The sequence below is a fragment of the Eulemur rufifrons genome, chromosome 6, assembly GCF_041146395.1.
Source record: "Eulemur rufifrons isolate Redbay chromosome 6, OSU_ERuf_1, whole genome shotgun sequence".
Classification (NCBI taxonomy): domain Eukaryota; kingdom Metazoa; phylum Chordata; class Mammalia; order Primates; family Lemuridae; genus Eulemur; species Eulemur rufifrons.
Window position 1 is genome coordinate 67556856 of NC_090988.1, and position 20631 is coordinate 67577486.

General features: G+C 40.1%; 1 protein-coding gene across 2 annotated transcripts in view; it reads right to left on the reverse strand.

Moving 5' to 3' along the window:
• Positions 1–20631, reverse strand: part of SERGEF (secretion regulating guanine nucleotide exchange factor) — a 228660-nt gene that overhangs the window by 190932 nt on the left and 17097 nt on the right. For both annotated transcript variants that reach the window (XM_069469668.1, XM_069469667.1), the window contains exons 6-8: positions 15186–15299; positions 11853–11915; positions 7390–7548 (exon numbers count right to left, since the gene is read on the reverse strand). In XM_069469668.1, coding sequence (XP_069325769.1) covers positions 7390–7548; positions 11853–11915; positions 15186–15299 — 336 coding nt within the window. The remainder of the gene's footprint in view (positions 1–7389; positions 7549–11852; positions 11916–15185; positions 15300–20631) is intronic.

Below are 20631 nucleotides of genomic sequence, written 5' to 3' on the forward strand. Positions count from 1 at the left end.
AAAGAAATAAAATTCACTCCTAATGCCACCAGAGATAATATTCTAGCATATTTCTTTCTAGTCTTTGCTACATAAACATTTTTTTTTTAACAAATTAGGAGTTATAGTGTAGTAACACAGTATAATCTATTCTTTTCATTTATTATGCCATGAGCATATTCCTGTCATTAAATATCCTTTTAAAATATTCTATTTAATGACTATATAATATTCCAACATATGACTCTGCCATAATTTATTTAACCTATCTCCCTTCAACTTCATTTGTTTCCATGCATTTGTTTTTGTCATAATGTATTGGGCTGCAGTGAATGGCATGATAATCTTTGAACACATCTATAACTATTTCCTTAGGCCAGTTTTATTTTTTATTATATAAGATAGACTTTTAGAGCTGGAATGGCCCCTAAAGATCATTATATCCACAATCTCCTGTTGGCCAGATGGGAGAAAGAGGGCCAGAGAGTTTACTGTCTTGCCAGAAGACAAAGAGAAAGCAAGAGAACCAACTCTCAAACTCTCCACTTATCAAAATGTGACCTTTCCAAAGTCCAACCACAACTTCACGCCCTTTCCTGACCATCCTCACCCACGTTGACCTCTTCTTCCCCTGAAATCCTAGAGCCCACAGTGGCTGGGCCACTCCTTTGGCCCTTAGCCATATTCCTTTTATTCTTCTACTAAATATTTAATTTGTTCATCCAACCACAAGCTTCCTAAAGGTAGTTCTGGATTTTATATTTCCCTGTATTCTGTGTATAGCACAGTGCTATACACATAGGTAAGCATTCCACAAATACCTGCTGAAGGACCAAAATAATCAAGACTTTCCTTCCTCATTGCTTGGGAAAATACAGTAACACTGGCAAAAGTTGGGGAGAGATGCTTCTTTGAAGAGTAAAAGAAGTTTAGTTAGAGCATTCTGAGATATATTCGACTTGAAATTAGAATAGCAGGATTGGGAACAAAAGGCCGGGTTCAAGTTTTAGCTCTTGCTCATCTAAGTGAGCCAAGGCAATGCAGTTAACCAATTAGTGACTCATCTGTGAAGTGAGGATAACGCCACTCATCTTGCCAATGTCATATGAGAAAATGGATGTGAAAGTACTTTATAGTGATCAAGGTGGTCCATAAGAGATAGGATTGCTGTTGTATGATCATAAGTGGAAATGCAGCTACTTCTGTGAGTCCCAGAATGGCCTCCTGACCCTTGCTCCTGGGGCACCACCTCCCAGCTTCTATTCCACACACATATCCTTAAGGGAACCTATGGCTGCACTCTCCAGGTAAGCATCAGTGTTTTCCTGAAGAACTTCTTACACAAAAGGAGCCAGCACTTCAGTTCAGGTCCCTGGGTTTGACTAGTTAAGTCATCCACACTTCCTCAAAATCCCTGGAAAGACTGTAACAACACAGAGACAGCGCTGGACCAAGAGCCATGACTTGAGTTCTGGTCCTAACTCCTTCACTAGCTCCCTGTGCCTCCTCTCTTTAGTCCTCAGTTTCCCCATCTCTGAAGTGAGGAAGTCAGGCCAAATTATCTCTAAGTCCCTACCCATTACTACATTCTAAGGGATTCTAAGATAAAAACTAATGACATTAATAATAAGCAGAAACTATCTACTTCAAAATAGTCCTTTGGTCTCAGTTTGACTTTCACTCATTGGGTTTCCAAAGTTCTAAAGCACACGCATTATGAATTCCAAAGCACCTGCTTTAAATAGAGCGCACGAGGTCAGAATCTCCCTGCGCTTGGTTGAGGTTTCATGATCTATGGTCCCAAAGAAGATGGAGTAATGTACACTGTCACCCTATTCTGAAAAGGATCTTGGCCCCAAAACAGAAAAATCAGCATTAGGTATATTTATAAACTCAGTTTAGTGTGAATCAATGGCTGGGCTTAGATTTCTCTAATGCTTAGATATCAAATGCAATAAAATATTTCTTGTTCTGTGACACTTGAAGAAAGGACAGTGGAAAAGAGGTGGTCCCTTCCACATGTACCATGCAATTCCTCTCTTTAGGGAAACAAAAGAATAAAAAATATCTCAATCAGAAGGATACAACCAAGAATCAAGAGGACAGTGAAAGAAGGGAAAAAATATTTACTAGAAAGTAGAATTGGATTTCTAGGTTAAATGTTGCCATAAAGTCACTTTCTCTCCTCCTGGTTTCAGTTTTCTCATTTGCAAAGTGAAGAAGTTGCTTATTCCATCTCTGATTCTCTAAAACTTCCAAGACTCTAGGGTTTTCATAGGTGACACTAAAGAAAGTAAAGAACATCAAAGAACTCTGTGTATTTGGTCTCACTTTTTCAATCCATATCCCTTACGAGACCAGAAGGCTACTTTGGGATACTGCATGGTTCAGGGAAAACTTCCAGCATCCCAAAAGCAACTGTATTCTAGACATTCTGACCAACCCCACATTAAAGTCTGGATTTTGCATAAATCATCCCCCTTGAAATTCTAACAAATGACCGGCAACCAGCACTTAGCATTTGTAAGCATTAATCTTTTTTCACTCTTCAAGAGAGTCCTGAATCAACCTGTTACCTGTGCAGAAAAATTCATATCCAGCCCCACAGAGACCTCTGCTGGAAAGAGGAGAAATGGAGCATCTGACCTCCAGAGAGCTCAGGACTTTTCAAAAGGGCAGAGGAGTCTAATATGTATTGAAAAGACACGCGAGCCCAGTTCTGTGCTTTAATAAATCATCTCATTTAATCCTCATACCAGCTCAGCAATTATCTCCCCATTTTCCTAGTGAGGAAATAAGCTCAAAGAAATTGGGTTTATCCATTTGTCTAACATGTATTGAGTGGGCAAAACCAAACATGCCCCTGCTCTCATGGAGCTTACAGTCTAGTGGGAGGGGGAATTAATCAAAGAATCCTACAAAAAACAATAGCACAAAGGAGAGGTTTGACACAGATAAAAGGGAAAAGTGACTAGTCCACAATGTTAAGAGAAGGTCTCTGTGAGGAGGAGATGACTAAGTTGAGGTATAGGGGAAAAAAGGATTTAACTAGGTCAAAATGAAGAAGGGGTGCAGTGACAAATGTGCCAAATAGAGGGAATATAAGGTGCAAAGGCACTGTGGTGGAAATCCATGATGCGTTCAAGGAACCAAGCAAAGGCGAGAGCACGGATCAGATATAGGGATCAAAAGTCAGCATGGTGAGAACCGGGGCTGGAAAGGCAGGCAGAGGGCAGACCACAAAGGACCTGTAGGACCACTAGGGATTACATTTTTATCATAAGAGCAATGGGAAGCCATTTGAATGTGACACAAGGGGTTTGAAAAGACCTCCAACTGAGGTATGGAGAACAGACTGGAGGGGAGAAGGAGTGAATGTGGGAAGACCAGGACACCAGGAGAGGCCATTGCAGGATTCAGGTAAGAGGTGACAGGCACCTGAACCCTGGTGGTGACAATGGAGACGGAGCGAGGTGGAGCTGCCCACACCACACCATCAGTAGGCTGACAGAGCCAAGATTCGCATCTTGGCTTGTCTGACTTCAAAGCCCATGTTTCTCTCTACTTTGCCATTTATTTATTCACTCAGCAATGAGCTGCTGATCATCTGCTACGTGCCAGGCCTCTGCCAGTGCTGGGGATATAGCCATGAACAAAACAGACACTCTTCTCATGTCGCCCACACTCTAGACTTTAAACAAATAAGAATACTAACAGATGTATACAACTACAAATTGGAATGAGTACAACGTAGGATCAATTGTAACAGGTAAAATCACCTATAAGGCCACAAAGATCTTCTAAACGGTTGATAATATGAAAGAGCCACTTGCCTACTGCAGGAGAGTGAAAGACTTCAGGAAACTTTGCCTGTCAGACTTTGACACTGAGCACCGCATCCCTGGCAGCTCGTGAGCCCTCAGGGCAGAAGCTAGTACGTCTGAAGCTCAGCACTGGCCCTGTTGAAACAGAAGTCTTTCTGAAAGCAACTACTAACTCCTTCATTTACTTACATATCCCAACCTCAGGCAACATCATTTATGTATGCATTTCACAATAGTTGGGATCTCTCACACAGATTCACTCATTTGAACTGCAGGGCAACCTTATGTAGAATGCAGGTAGGTTTCAATAATCTACTTGAAAGATGAGGAAACTGAGGCCTAGACAGGTGAAGTGACTTAATCAACACAACGAAACTAGGAAGGCACCCAGACCTGCCATCCAATCCTCACTACAAGAACCTCTGGCCAGGAAATAATGAATCTCAAGATGAGACAGCTTCAAGTCACTGAGCCTAGAGGAAGTCACCCAGGAGTCCCATGAAGTTCCTAAGAACAATGATCAGGGACATTAAGCAGCTTGGGAAAGGTTTCTAGAATGCAGTGCCACCAGCCTGAGACACAGGTACCTTTGCCAACTCTCCCAGATTAGAACAAGTTCCTTGGACTCTTTCCAAGTGCTTCTGACTAACAGAGAAAAGTATTTTTCCATCGCAAACACTGCAGAAAGACATCAGACTCCTGAGAGGGGAGGGCAGAGAACACAACCCAAATCCCACATAGACAATCCATAAAGTTATTCTGATACCATGTGAACTGCCCTAGCAAAGCACCTACCACTGGGGATGTCAGTCTTGGGCAGTGTTTCTCAATCTTGACACTACTAACATTAGGGGCTGGATAATTCTTTGCTTTGTAGGGCTGCCTTTGCACTGCACGATATTTAGCAGAATCCCTGGCTTCTACTCACTAGATGCCAGTAGCATCTGCACATAAACTCTTTTTTTAATCAATAACACACAGCTGAGGCTCCCAGAATAAGACTAAGAGCAGCCTCTGTGATGATGTGGCCTGCAAGTACATCCCAGGAACAATTCACCAGTGGAGCTTGTGAAAACAACCACAGTCAAATAACTCCTTGTTCCACTAATGAGCTGCTTCTGACCCTGTGAGGAAATCTTGTTCCCATTAATATGAGCAGCTGAGTCTCATTAAACAGAAGCCCTGGGTGTTTCTTCTCAATGACACCGGGCCAAGACAAGGGCTTCCATTGCTGCTAGAAGGAATACAAAATCGGTGAATCAAATAATAGGGGACTCCCATTTACCCAAAATTCAGTACAACAATCAGGACACTCAAACATCCCAGCTTTTAACCACTCTGGACTTGGGAGAAAGGGGAATGTGACAATGTACATAAACAAGTGATCTGAATTAACAAGTTAATTAAACAGCTGAGATGTTACCAAAAATCATGCTCTCGAGTGGAGGTGGAGACCTGAAGTTTAGCTCCAGAGCAGCTGGGGTGACTCAGACAGTGTCAGGGACGTGGGTTCCAACCTCCCACCCCGAGATGGGCTGCTGGCCCAGACGTGGGAATCAGCATCAGTTACAATGCTTCAAAGCTAAAGTCAAAGAAGGAACATCTCTATGTCTTTCACTCATCAACTACCTAACTAGTTAAAGGGTTTTCCGACAGACTCAACCAAACTCCCTACCATTTAATAGTGTCTTGTACTGCACTGCAAGTCTTTGAAGACTGACTAACCACAAAACGCCCACCTGTTAACACCCAGTTACTCATACTACAGCGAGTTTCCATGCTACTTTTGCACTCTCTGCTTAGCTCTATTGTTGAACATCTCATACCGGACTGTACTAAAATTTGATTACAGGTCTGTCTCCCCTAGTGGACAGTGGGCAAGATTTCTGTCTAGTACAAGGCATGGTACATAAACAGACCCTTACCATTTGTAAGATGGTTGTATGGACAGATGAATGAATGGAAAGACGGGCGGATGGATGGTAAAGTTCTCCACCTCTATATTTGTGGACTTAAGCCTACTGCACATACTAGTGGGAAGGCATGGCCCACGTCTTTTCTCCTCTGTTTCTCCAAGGCTTAGCACATTGCTCAATAGGTGCCCAACGAATGTTAACTGATTTGACTCCTGAATCCAAAGAGACAAACTGAAGTCTTCAGTTCGTGACCCAGTGAGTCCCAGGAAAGAGGTCAGAAATCCTAGCTATCTACCCTGCCTCACATGCAGTTGAGTAGGTTTAGTCTCTTTTAACTAGAAACAGTTTGACGTAGGAAATGAGCACATCCTCTGATAGGCAGTGGAGATACAGAGGTGAGCAAGGCTAATATGGTGGCTTCCCTCACAGTCTATTGTCTGAAGGAAAAGACAGATATCAACAATTACACAAATAAACAACTACAATGCTCAGTGAGTTTCTTTAAGAAAAGTTTCTATAGATGGGCCTAGTCTTCAAGCAGTCTGAACCTCTTTAAGGAAAGTCGTGATTTTCCTCCAAATGAATGACACATTTCCCTTAGAGCACCTTCTGAAGTAGTAATAGGGAAAGTTTATTATATACCTTTGCTATACAGGCCTCTATTCTAAAGTGTTCATAAAAATTTTTAAAAGACCAATTTAAAAGCATCATAGATAAGAATGCTCATAAGTCCATGTTTGTATGTGTAAATGCATAGTATGTGTGACTTACCAGGGATAACTAAAGCTGACCTGAAAACCTGCAAAAGCCAGAAACTTCTGAAATAATAGTCACCAGGCATTTGGGAGTCTGGAAATATGAGTACAGCTAGAAATCAGACAACAGTAGGAAAGGGGACTCCTGAGCACCCCTGAAGTTCAGAAGGCCTTGGGATGATAACAGATCTTAAGAACTTCAATTGTCTGGAAAACTCTGTGGAAATCAGCAGGAGCTTTACAAAGGCAGGGATGAAGAGAGGCCACAAAAAACAAAATCTGACAACAAAGCCAGGAATATGAAGGCCAGGAAAGAAGAACTGTCCTAAGGAAAAGATAGGAAACAGAAGAAGACTCAAGAAAAGGTGAAGATGCCAAAAGCTGTATGGCATGATATGGTAGCATCTGAGGGAATATATGAGATGTCTGAATCAATGCACACAGTTTACTACAAACAATAGAAGTTTAAATCAGAATACCATGCCAACTAGGGCTCAAAATAATGCTCCTTCCTCGACCTTGAGATATTTAACTTAATATTTTCTGATGATTTTAATTTAGACGTGGGTACAAATAGAGTCATCTCTTCAGCTATGACAAGGCAAAGATTCCCCAACATCCTGGACAAATTTCTGGGTGATACATCTTGCAATGGATTTCTTCTCAAAACCTCATGGACTCTCAGGACAAGAAAGAGTTAACCTAAGCCAGGTTTGCCTTTGTGGGTGCAAACCTGGGATCCAGAGAGGAAAACCCACATATCTGGCTGATGGCAGAACTAGACCCCAGGTCTTCCCCTTTCTGGTCCTTAAAGCTTTTCATCAGTAAAATCATTATCCCCAAGCATTCACGGCTGTTTAGACAGCTGTCCCCCAACTGCTCATATCAACCATAAATTCTCTGCTACCCTCTCACCTGTCTGAGCAACCAGGTGTGTCCACCCACTCCAGATGGCAGTGACGTTTTCATTCTGAAAACAATGTGCTTCTATTTTCTGGGGCATAGGAAGGAAGGCAGCCTGGGTAACCAGTTGCCCATGCTTGTTGCTTCCCCAAACATACACCTCTCCTGCATCTTAAACAAACAGAAGGGGAACAAAAGAAGTAAAGGAACATTAGTCCACATGATGGAAGATAACACAAGTCTGAAAAAGAAGTAGTTAAAAGTTTTATACTTATGCTACAATGTTGAGTGAAACCAAGCCAGATACAAAATTTATGTACAGCATAATAACATACTATTAGATTTTTTTAAAAACTCTATACGTAAGAAACAACGCCAAATGTTCTTAGTAGCTTAAGGAATAAGAATGTGTGGGTTTTTTTCTTCATTTATTCATTCAACAAATATCTACAATGTGCGTGACATGCTTCTCTCTTTTCTACATTTTTAAAATATATGTTTACATTACCTTTGGTTAGAAAAAATGTTTTAACTTTAAAATAACAGGCTAAAGGATATATTACCTTATTTTATATTATATTATAATATTTTATATTATTAGTTTAAAAGATAAACTTTTTAAACATAAGATTACTTCACGGCATACTCTGTCCAGCAGAAAATATAATGCTACAAAATCACATTTGTGCAGCACTTCAGCTTGTTTCAACCTCACAATAATCCTGTGATATAAGCAGGAATGTGACTGCCACTGTGATTTAATAGAAAGAGAGCAAATTCAGAGTCAAGTGACTCTGGCTTCTATTCCTGGATGTGCTAACTAGCTATTGACCTTGGGCAAATCACTTCCTCTCCAAGACTTAGTTTCACCAGCTAAAAATTAGAAAGGAAGGCACTTGGTCTACAAGGGCAGACAATGTGACTGGTGACATTGGTAACAAGAATGACCGGTGGGCGACTGTGGCAAGCCAGAGAGCACTCACACTCAGAATGTTTTTTAAATGAAAGCCAAACAAAATGAGGCCATGGACTATAATTTAGCCAATGGCTTGTCAGTTTGTGTCTCCTCGGAGGAGCTCTAAGCCCTTTTCCAACCCTAACATTCTAAGGATCTACAACTGTACTGTCTAATATAATAGCCACGTGGCCAGTGAACACTTGAAATGTGGCTGGTCCAAACTGATATATAAGTGAAAAATACACAATGGTTTGCAAAGACAGTGCAAAAAAAAAGAGTATAGCTCATTAATAATTTTCATATTGATTAAATGTTGAAATAATATTTTGGATATACTGGGTTAAGTAAAATAGATAATTAAAATTAATTTCACCTGTGTAAAAACGTTTTGAAATGTGACTCACATATATTTCTATTAGACAGCACCGTTCTAGAAGATAAATTAACCAAGGCTGGAAGATGTTAAATGACTTTTGAAGATTACATGACTAACAAGGAGTCAAGTGGGAACCGAAGCCAGGTCTTCTACTCCCACTGCATTTCATCACTTCCCAACAGAGCTTTAGAGTGTTGCTTGCCCTAGGACAGCCTAGTACATGCCGAAAAACTGACCAAAGTCAAAGAGTATCATTAAAGGGCATCAGACCAAGGTCCAGGAGTCTCCGGTTCAAGTCCCATCTCCTACTCCACACTGTTTGCCCCTGGGCACTTCATTTCACACTCGGGGCCTCTGTTTGCTCAACTCTAAAATGAGAGTGTAAATAAGTGAAGTCTTTTTGTCACCCAGGTGACACTGCAGCAGTGACATTCTGCAGTTCTGTGAAGTGAATGTGATGTATTTCATACCCAGAGAGAGGACAACATCCTTGGACTTCATCAGGGTGTGCAAAGTATAAGAATCCCTAACAAGAGGGCAAGGAAGCCCCCTCAGCAAAGTATCAATCTATTGCATGGACTGGTGAGCTCCAAAGTTGCCACTGACGATGAAGCCTGTGTCTGTAATAAGCCTTTGTTTATCTGAGTACATCTAAACCATCTTTTTGAAAGACAAACTGTCTTCTACATGAGGATCATTGCACTGTTGCATCAGCAGGTAAAATTAAATTCTGCTGCAATGCCAAATAGTTACATAATCTACAATGACTCCAGAGAAAAGGTCTGAAGAGCACTGAGCAAAATCCAATGTGTAACAGCCTGAACTAGACAAGGAAAGAGGGCTATTAATCTAGACAATTTTAAAGTCATCTTCAAAATATCAAAAACCAATTCACTTGGTGAATATACTAAAAATCACTAAATTGTACACGTTAAAATGGTGAATTTCAAAGATAAGTTATGTCTCAATAAAAATTCAACATCTATGTATTAAAAAACACTACAATAAAAGTATCCCATGTATGAAATAATAAATTTACTAATGATAAGATTTTTTAAGAAATTAAGGTTAGCAAGCAATTAGACAATCTCTAAGTTTACATAATATAAGCCACTTCAAATTAATTAGAACAAAGGAGAAACCCCTTTTAGTCTACTCTTATTCTCAGAAAAGAATGCCTTCCCCATCCCTCATCGACTGTGGGACATGAACAAAGTCACTTCTCACCCTGGGGTCTCCTCTCCCTCCTCTGTAAAAGGAAAAGTGGGACCAGATGCCCAGTGGAACCCCGTACAGTTGGCATTTTCAACTGAACATTTTTTCTTTTTTTGAAACACAGTCTCGCTCTGTCACCCAGGCTAGAGGAGTGCATTGGCATCATCATAGTTCACTGCAACCTCAAACTCCTGGGCTCAAGCCATCCTCCTGCCTCAGCTTCCCAAGTAGCTGGGACCACAGGCATGCGCCACCATGCCTGGCTAATTTTTCTTTTTTTTGTAGAGATGAGGTCTCGCTCTTGCTTAGGCTGGTCTCAACTACTGGCCTCAAGCGATCCTCCAGACTTGGCCTCCCAGAGTGCAAAGATTACACACATGAGCCACCGTGCCCAGTCCCAACATTTTTAACAAATATATAAATCTACCTAATATGAGACACAGGTTAAAAGCAGATGCTTCTTTTATCAGTTGTTTGTTTTAAATTCACTAAATAATAAATTATCTGTAGCTCAGAATTTGTAAAGTATTTAAACTCTCACATTAAGGCTCCTGTGCTCTAAAAATAACAATAGCTTCTCAGTTGGACATCATTGCAAATTTGATGTCAAAGAATGCATTCCACTACTAATGTACATATTTTAGGTATACATCTAAACTTCCACATAAAACACTAAGTATGAAAGTTCTCCTCTTTGCTTAAAAAAGGTAATGCATTCAACTCTGTGAGAGGTCTTAACAAACAAAATAAACCTCTCAGAGGTAAAATCTCCAGTCTATCAGCAAAGGTCCAGGCAATCTGGGTCAAAGGGAAGGGATAACTGTCATTTTCAGGAAAATACTGAGGAATATCCTAAGGACAAGTCACAGTTCATAATGTATTGGCTGGGTACATCTAATGGATGGATGGATAGCCAAACAGAAAGATACAGTGTGAAAGAAAAAAACAGGTAAGATAGAAAAATGGGCTGGGCCTGTAATCCCAGCACCCTGGGAGGCCGAGGTGGGAGAGTCACTTGAGCTCAGGAGTTCAATTTGAGCCTGAGCAAGAGCGAGACCCTGTCTCTACCAAAAATAGAAAAAAAGTAGCTGGGTGTGGTGGCATGCACCTGTAGTCCCAGCTATTATACTTGGAGGCTGAGGCAGGAAGATCACTTGAGCCCAGGAGTTTAAGGCTGTAGTGAGCTATGATGATGCCACTGCACTCTACCCAGGGTCATAGAGAGAAACCCTGTCTCAAAAAAAAAACAAAATGGATAATTCAAAGAGATGAAATAGATAAATTAGAGAAATATGTAACAATATAAATTAGAGAAAAATATATATATATATATAAATAGAAATGTATATATAATTAGAAAGATACCAAGGTGAAAGATAAATAAAATAGAGAGACTTATAGGTAAATACAGAAGAGAACAGAGAAATAGACAATGGATTAGAAAGATATAGATAAAATAGGTGTCTTTGAGATTACACAGTTAGAGATTATAGATAAGTAGAGATTTTAGACAGTTGCATTAGACACCCAAATAGATTAGATGGATAAGATAGCAGTATGTTACATATAAATTTATTGTTAATTACATGATTTGACAATCGCAATTACCCTAAGAGGAAGACATACTTATCCTCATTGTATAGTTGAGAAAACAAACTCAGAGGAAAAGGAAGTGAGCCCACATTTGCTGTGAGTGCTTTACATGTATAATCATATTTAGTTCTCATACTACCCACAAAGCATCTTACAGACAAGGAGAGGATTTCAGAAAGGTGTAATAATTTTCCTAAGGTCACATCAGTGGTGGCATCAGAATTCTCACTCCAAAGTCTATGACCTTCCTTCTGTATTTCACTGTCACCGCCCTGGGCAGTCACATACAGAATTCCGAATGGCATGTTAAACTGGGAAAGAGCTGGGACCTACCTGTTAATGCAGCTGAGTGGTCCGAGCCAGCAAGAACACATACTGCTTTAGAATTCTCTAGACCTACAAAAAAATTTTTTTTCTTTTGAGTTATATTTATAGCAGAACACACTGGACAAAGAGGGGACTGTCATCTAACACCACCTGAACATGGGAGAAACTCTCAGCCAATGCAGGCAGGTCTGAGGCAGCAGCATTGGCCAAGAAGGTGGCTGACATCGCAGGGAGACTGGTAACACCCCAGGGGATTGAAAAACAAGTAAATATATTGAGGATAAAGGAGCCAGATGCCTCACAATCAGAGAGGAAAGGAAAGTTACAGATATGAAAAGGAGGAAGGCTAGAATCAACCATGTAATACTGGATAGTAACTGAAGGGATTAGTATAAATTCATGGTTTCTGGTAGAGAGAGATAAATATAGATGTGTCTATATAAAAACGTGTGTGTGTGTGTGTGTGTGTGTGTGTATTTCCTAGCTCTATCCAATGAATGAATCTAGAATCAATGACATCACATACATTCAGGTGCCATCACATGTAGGCACTTAAATACAAACTCAGGCCTCCTAATAACACACAGGCAAAACTAGATTTTGAACTGGCCTACTATCTCCAAATCCAGCACTTTTCCTCCCTTAATTATACTGCTAAAAGAAATGTGGTATATACTTTCCTGCTTCATCTTGAAAAAAAAAAAAAAGAAATGTGGTATATATACACCATGGATTACTATTCAGCTGTAAAAAAGAATGAAATTCTGTCATTTGTAGCAACATGGATAGAAGTGGAAGACATTATGTTAAGCAAAATAAGCCAGGAACAGAAAGTTAAATGCTGCATGTTCTCACTCTTATGTGGAAGCTATAAAAAGTTGGTTGCATAGAAGTAAAAAGTAGACCATAGGATACTGATTCTGGGAAGGTTGGGGAAAGGGAGAGAAAGGGAGAGATTTGTTGAAGGATACAAAATTACAGCTAGGCAGGAGGAGTAAGTTCTAGCGTTCTATACCATTTTAGGATAACTATAGTTAACAGCATATAGTTTCAAACAGCTAGAAGGAGGATACTGAATGTTCCAACACAAAGAAATAATAAATACTTGAGACGATGGATATAGTTATTATCCTGATCTGATCACCATTCATTTTATGCATTGAAACATCACTATGTACCCCATGAATATGTGCAATTGTCAATTTAAAAAATAATTTTTTTTAAAGTTGGGGTAACTTGTGGTAACATGTAGTCTAACATGCAGATAAATGCAAACTTACTCTATATCTCTTTTTTACTCTTTTTTTCTGACACTGCTGTTTAACTAGTAACTGTCTTAATAAAATGGGCCTCACACCTCAAGTATCTTTGGAATGATTAGTAGGACAAAGCAGATGCTTCCAGCCACATTCATCAGAGAGCAAGGACTGGGGCCCCCAGTGGCCAGAGAGGGAGGAGACAGCCAGGGTTCCAGCTCCAGAACTTTGGCAATGAGATAAAGGTAGAAGGATGGAAAGTGAAAGACTGAGGACAGGAAGTTGATGATCCATTCTAAGCCGCATCAGAAACTCCCCACATCAACCTTGAATCTCACCTGTGCCCCAAACAGATCCTAAACAGGTTATTAAAATTAAATAAATCAAATCAAAACATGTTTTTCTTCCTTCTAGTTACAGGTCCTGTGCTAAAATACAGAGTACGGTGCCACACAGTTTCTGTCCTTTAAAAGCTCATACTCTTTAGCATATGAGAAACCATATAAACAATTCATAATACGTGTTGTGCTATCCATGCATGTGAAGCAAATGCAATGGCTGCTAGAAGAGGAGAGTCTTTACTGAGAAAGCTGTACCTGCTAGGCCTTGAAAAATTCTTAGGATTTTCTCAGAGGAAAAGGAAAGAAAAGGCATTTCAGGCAGAGGTAACAGTTTGCACATAAGTACAGTGGGATGAGGAAGCAGGATATGCCTAAGGAGCAGCGAATACCTTGATGAAGAGGGCAAAAATGAATGGGAAGTATTAGTTTACATTAATATTATAAATGTCTGCAATGTCATGTGGACTATCTGTGCAGCGTCCTATGCCACCTTCTGCTCCTTTTCTAAGAGCACCCTCCCCAATTTAGCCCATGGGCTTCAGGGAAGCAGCTGAAGGAAAAAGCCTCCAAGACTTAGAAAAATCAGAATGAACCCAACACCCACGTACATCACTCCCACTGCAGCCCACCCTTCCCTTTTCTTCCCCCCCCCCCCTTCCCACCACCCTGAAAAATCCCTGCTTTATTCTGGGCTAAAGAAGAGTAGTTCTCCTGAACTAAAAAGGCATCTAAAGAGATGGTCTCCTGAACAGGTTTTTCCCATAGCCAAGGCTCAGCAAACTGGGCCTCAAAGTAAGAGGAAGAAAGGAAGAAGAGGAGGAAATGGAGACATGGTGCTATATACAGAGAGAGAAGGGGCCACAGAGAGTGGAGAACAGAGAGAGAAAGAAAGGCAGATGGGGAAAGGGGGAGGGAGGGGGGGAGGGGTGAGAAAGAGAAAGCCCTGCAGACCACTGACCAATAGATCTATGAGCAGAACATATATTACTGACTCTTCATATTTTCACGTAGAGAGATTTCCCTTTGGGAACACTTCTAGCCCCTCTTTCTACAGCCTCACTCACTCCTGCTTCCCGTTTAGGAGAAGGACACTGGGCATGCGAGCCACAGTCCTGCTGGCTTCCCTCTTAGAGGTATACCTGTCTGCAGAGAGGGTGTACCCCCATGTCCTCTTGGCCATGCAGTAAGCCTAGCAGGGCCAACTCTATGTAGCTGCTCCAGTGCCTGGTGGGTAAATTCAAGTTGAAATTCAGAATTTAGAGGCTCACTATTATTATACATTGTTTCCAAACACCTAAATCATGTCTTCCGACCTAGCTTTTAACAGTTCTAGAGCTATCATTTTGATCTCCACCTATCTGACTTGCAGCTATCTCTCAATGGGTTCTAAACTCTGGCAACAAAGAGGACTGCTTTTACTGGGCCCACAAAAACCCCAGCAAGCCAGGCACAGTGTCTTGCACCTATAATCTCAGCTACTTGGGAGGCTGAGCCAAGAGGATCACTTGAGGCCAGGAATTCAAGACCAGCCTTGGCAACATCATGAGACCCTGTCTCTTAAACAAAAAAAAAAAAAAAAAAGAAAAGAAAAGAAAAAAAGAAAACCAGCAAGACTAACAGACAGAGTTAGAGAGACCAAGAAATAGCAAAAGTAAAAATCCATTTACTCATTTTCTGCATGTCTGTGTCTCTACTTCCTCACAAAGAATAAACATGAGATTAAGAAAAAATAAGGATCTCACCTGTCACTCTGCTCGGTTCCTTTGCTGTCAAAAACAATGGGAGAGTCTGCCCAGGGCACAACCGTCGTCCAGATGATGCCAGACCAGTCCCCCACTGGAACACAATACCACTCACTTCTCAAGAGAGAAGAGAAAACAGAGAAAATGCACATCAGGATAAGACCAGATTGCTCTTTGAACCCCACTGCTATGGGAAATTCCCAATTCATTCTCAGTGAACATAAGTGTCATGGAAAAGCGTCATCACTTCAAGGGGTCTGTGACTGGTCATAGGGATACCACCAAGCCATTCACGAATCCAGTCTTCAGGGCAATCTAAGACCATCAAAGAAAATTCCAATACAGTAAAACTTCCTCCAAAAACTACTCCAGTGTCAAATCTCTAGAATGACACCTTGTTCATGATTAATCTGAAAGGACAACTCACACTCTAGATCAAGCAGAAAATAACCTTAAAGACCATAAGTCCATTCCTCACATTTACCACATGAGAAAACTGAGCGCCTGAAGAAACAAGTGATTTGTCCAAGGTCATACAGGGAGGTAGCAGCACAGAAAATGCTAGGACTCAGCTCTCCTAACACCTAAGATTTCTCAATGCCAAATAAATACATATTTGTGACTGCAAGATAGCTTCTTAATCGCCATGATTTCAGTGGAATGGCCTTTTATTTTTATGTCCACTGAATATAACTCACGTACCTATGTTCTGAACCTCATCCAAATGCATAGATGAAATTCAATGTATGTGGTCCACAGTTAGACGCATGCAACTAGGATCTGTCACCCAATAGTAATGTTAAGGTTCTGCTCCTCTGGAAGTATCCTATAATCTACGGTCCTTTAGGCTATAAACAGAGAAGCCTGCTTTGTGGGGGGAAAAAAGAAACTATGACCACTGACCACAATGTGAACAAAGCACAGTGTTGAAATGAAACAAAACTTACAATCTCATCAACAAATAAATTGCAAGGGGAAAAAAGAGAGGACAAATATTATAGATTAAAAGACACTTCAGATATGTGATAAAGGATTAATATCCATAATATATAGAGAAGTCCTAAAACTCAATAACAAAAAAAAAAACCCACTTAATAAATACACAAAGGACTTGAATGGACATTTCTCCAAGAAGATGTACAAATGACCAGCGAACACATGAAAAGATTCTCAACTTCACTAATCATTAGGGAAATAAAAATCAAAACCAAAATGAGATACCACCTCACACATCCATTTGGATGCTACTATGAAAAAAAAAAAACAAAACAGAAAATAACAAGTGTTGGTGAATTTGTAGAGAAACTGGAACCCTTGTGCACTATTGCTGGGAATATAAAATGGTACAGCAGTTGTGGAAAGAGGTATGGTAGTTCCTCAAAAAATTAAAAATGGAATTACTACATGATCCAACAATTCTACTTCTGGGTATATATCCAAAAGAACTGAAAGCAAGGTCTCAAGGAGATATTTGTACACCCATGTTCATACCAGCATTTTTCACAATAGCTAAAACATGGAAGCAACCCAAATGTTCCTTGCCAGATGAATGGATAAGCAAAATGTGATACGCGCGCGCGCACACACACACACACACACACACACACAATGGAGTATTATCCACCTTAAAAAGTATGGAAATGCTGGCAGGGTACAGTGGCTCATGCATGTAGTCCTAGCACTTTGGGAGGCCAAGATGGAGGACTGCTTGAGGTCAAGAGTTTGAGACTAGCCAGAGCAGGTGCAAGACCCCGTCTCTACAAAAAATTGAAAAATTAGTCAGGTGTGGTGACATGCATCTGTAGTCTCAGCTACTCAGAAGGTTGAGGCGAGTATAGCTTAAGTCCAGGAGTTTGAGGCTACAGTGAATTATGATGACACCAAGGCACTCTAGCCTAGGTGACAGAGCGAGACCCTGTGTCAAAAAAAAAAAAAAAAAGGAAATACTGACATATGCTACTCCATAGGCGAACCTTGAGCACAGCATGTTAAGTGAAATAAGCCAGTCACATACACACACACACAAACTGCATGATTCCACTTATATGAGGTTCTCAGAGTGGTAAAAACCATACAGACAAAAGGTATTATTTAATAGGTACAGAGTTTCAGTTTTATAATATAAAAAAGTTCTGTTGATGGATGGTGGTAATGATTTCATGATGATATGAATGTACTTGATGCCACTGAACTGTGCACTGAAAAATGGTTAAGATGATAAGTTGTATATTATGTATATTTTACCACAGGAAAAAACATTTTAAAGAAAAATAAATTTTTTAAAAAAGAGAGATAAGACTTGAGATACATATGAATCAATCACAATATATAGATCTAATTCAGATCCCAATTAAAACAAACTATAAAAAATATTTTTAAGACAATCAGGGAAATTTAAACACTGGATATTTGATGATATTAGAGAATTGTTTTTTTTTTTAGGTTTTATGATGGTATTATAGTAATGTTTTCAAATAGAGTACTTACCTTTTAGAGGTGCATGCAGAAATATTTACAGATTAAATGGGAGAGAAAAGGACTTACAATTAAGTTAATCAAGCACATTAATGGAAACTGCTACTTTGTAACTGGATAGAGATGAACACATAAGACCAGCAATTACATTCATCAATGTTTGGCAAACCATGTATCTCATAAGGAGTTAATTTCTAAAATATAGAAGGCACTCCCATAACTCAATAGCAAAAACTTTAAAATGGACAAATGACCTGAACAGACATTTCTCCAAAGGCATACAAGTCAGGCACAGTGGCTCACACCTGTAATCCCAGAATTTTGGGAAGCAGAAGCAGGAAGATCATTTGAGGCCAGGAGTTCGAGACCAACCTGGGAAACTCAGCAAGACCCCATCTCCAAAAAAAAATTTTAAATTAGCCAGGCATGGTGGTATGTGCTGGTAGTCCCAGCTACTCAGGAGGCTGAGGCAGGAGGATTACTTGAGACCAGGAATTCAAGGTTACAGTGTGCTATACATGCACCACTGCACTCCAGCATGGGTGACAGAGCAAGACTCTGTCAAAAAATAAATAAATAAATAAATAAAGACATACAAGACAAGTATATGAAAAGATTCTGGACATTATTAATTACTAGAAAAATACAAACCAAAACTACAATGAGATATCACTTCACATCTGTTAGGATGACTATTACTAAAAAAAAAAAAAAAAAAAATAGAATCATGGCACACCTCAGCAGCACCATGCCATGCCACACCATGCTACTCCTGTGGTCCAGCTCTCCACCACAGACCTGCTAGTCACAAGCCACCCACCACCGCATACCTCCATTACACCTAATGTTCGCTCCTGGGTGGAGCGAACTCCTGCAGCCCTGACATCTGTGGCCACCGCCTAAATAGCATTGTCAAGCAACCATCGTCACTGCCACCGAGGAGACCCAGGCAAAGCAATCTCCTGCAACTCCCGCCTCCATGGAGAGGGACTCACCCAGCCCCTGCCCAAGCTTCTAACAGTAGCCTACAGACCACTCCATACAAAGATCCTCCACCCCTAGCGTGGACTGTGACAACCACAAGGGAACAGAACAACATAGAACAGGTACATTACAATGTCACAGTACATCCGCCCCTCTCCTACCAGTCAGTCTTCTGGAATTGGACACAAAAGCACCATTTGGAGACATCTCCTTCTTCTCACTAAATAGGAGTTTTCCCAGCAAAGGAGAACAGGAGCACTTCAAACCTATCTGCCCTGAACTGACAGAAGAGGTTTCAGATAAGAAGGAACCAGCAAAACAACTCTGGCAACATGAAAAAACAATCTAGTTTGACATCCCCAAAGGATCACAATAGACCTATAGCAACAAAAGGAAATTGTCAAAATGTCAAAAGTGGAATACAGAATATGGATGGTAAATAAGATGAATGGGGCTAAAGAAAAAGTTTACAACCAACACAAAGAAGCCAAAAAAATATTTCAGGACATCAATGAAAAAAATGAAAAAGTCACTAGAGATAAACAACATAAGAAAGGACATAACAAAACTTAAAGAAATGAGAAACAGTCACTTAGGGAACTCCAAATTACAGCAGAAAGCTTCAACAACAGGCTACCCCAAGCAGAAGAAAGAATTTCATGGGGGTGGGGAGAGGGGATGGGTGCATACCTACATGATGAGTGCGATGTGCACTGTCTAGGGAATGGACACGCTTGAAGCTCAGACTCGGGGGGTTGGGGGGCATGGGCAATATATATAGCCTGAACTTTTGTACCCCCATAATGAGCTGAAATAAAGAAAAAAAAAAAAAAAAGAATTTCAGAGCTTGAAGACAAGGCTTTCAAACTAACCCCACCAGTCAAAGATGCAGAAAAAAGAATAAAGAAGAATGAACAATCACTCAGAGAAATACAGTACTATGTAAAGTGAGCCAATATATAAATTATAGGTATCCCTGAGGGAGAAGCAGAAAAAACAAAAAGAATGGAAAATCTATTCAAGGGAATTACTGAGGAAAACTTCCCTAGTATTGCCAGAGATTCAGATATCCAGATACAAGATGGTCATCAAATATCAGGAAGATTCATAGCAAATAGGACATTGCCAAAACACATAGCCATGAACCTGGCCAAAATCAAAATGAAGGAGGAAATTCTACAAGCTGCAAGACAAAAGCAACAACAGACCTACAAAGGAAAGCCCATCAGGCCAACGGTAGACTTCTCAGGGGAGACCTTTTGAGCCAGAAGGGATTGGGGCCCCATTTTTAATCTTCTTAAACAGAACAACTGCCAGCCAACAATTGTGTATCCTATAAAACTAAGTTTCACATAAAGACTTTTCCAGATAAGCAAATACCTAGGGAATCTGTCACTACTAGACCTGCCCTACAGGAAATGATCAATAGTACGCTATACATGAAACAGTACAATAGATATCCACTAGTGTAAAAACACATGAACATTAAAGCTCACAGCTCTTATAAAACAATAGCACCAGAGGAAAAACAAAACGACAAGGTGTCAGTCAACATGATAAACAGAACAATACCTCACATATCAATACTAACACTGAACATGAACGGTCTTAATGATTCAATTAAAAGACATAGACTGACTGAATGGATGTAAAAATCATTGTCCAATTATTTGCTGTCTCTAAGAAACCCATCTAACTCACAAAAACCCATACCCACGCAAGGTAAAGAGATGGAAAAAAATATTCCAAGCAAATGGAAACCGAAAGTGAGCTAGTGCAGCCATTCTCATATTAGATAAAATTGACTTTAAATCAACAGTGGTTAAAAAAAAAAAAAAAAGACAAAGATGGTCATTATATAATGACAAAGGGGGCAATTAAGCAAGAAGACATAACAATCCTAAATATGTATGCACCTAACACAGGAGCTCCCTGATTAATGTAAATTCCACTAGACCTAAGCAAAGAAACAGTAGCATCATAATCA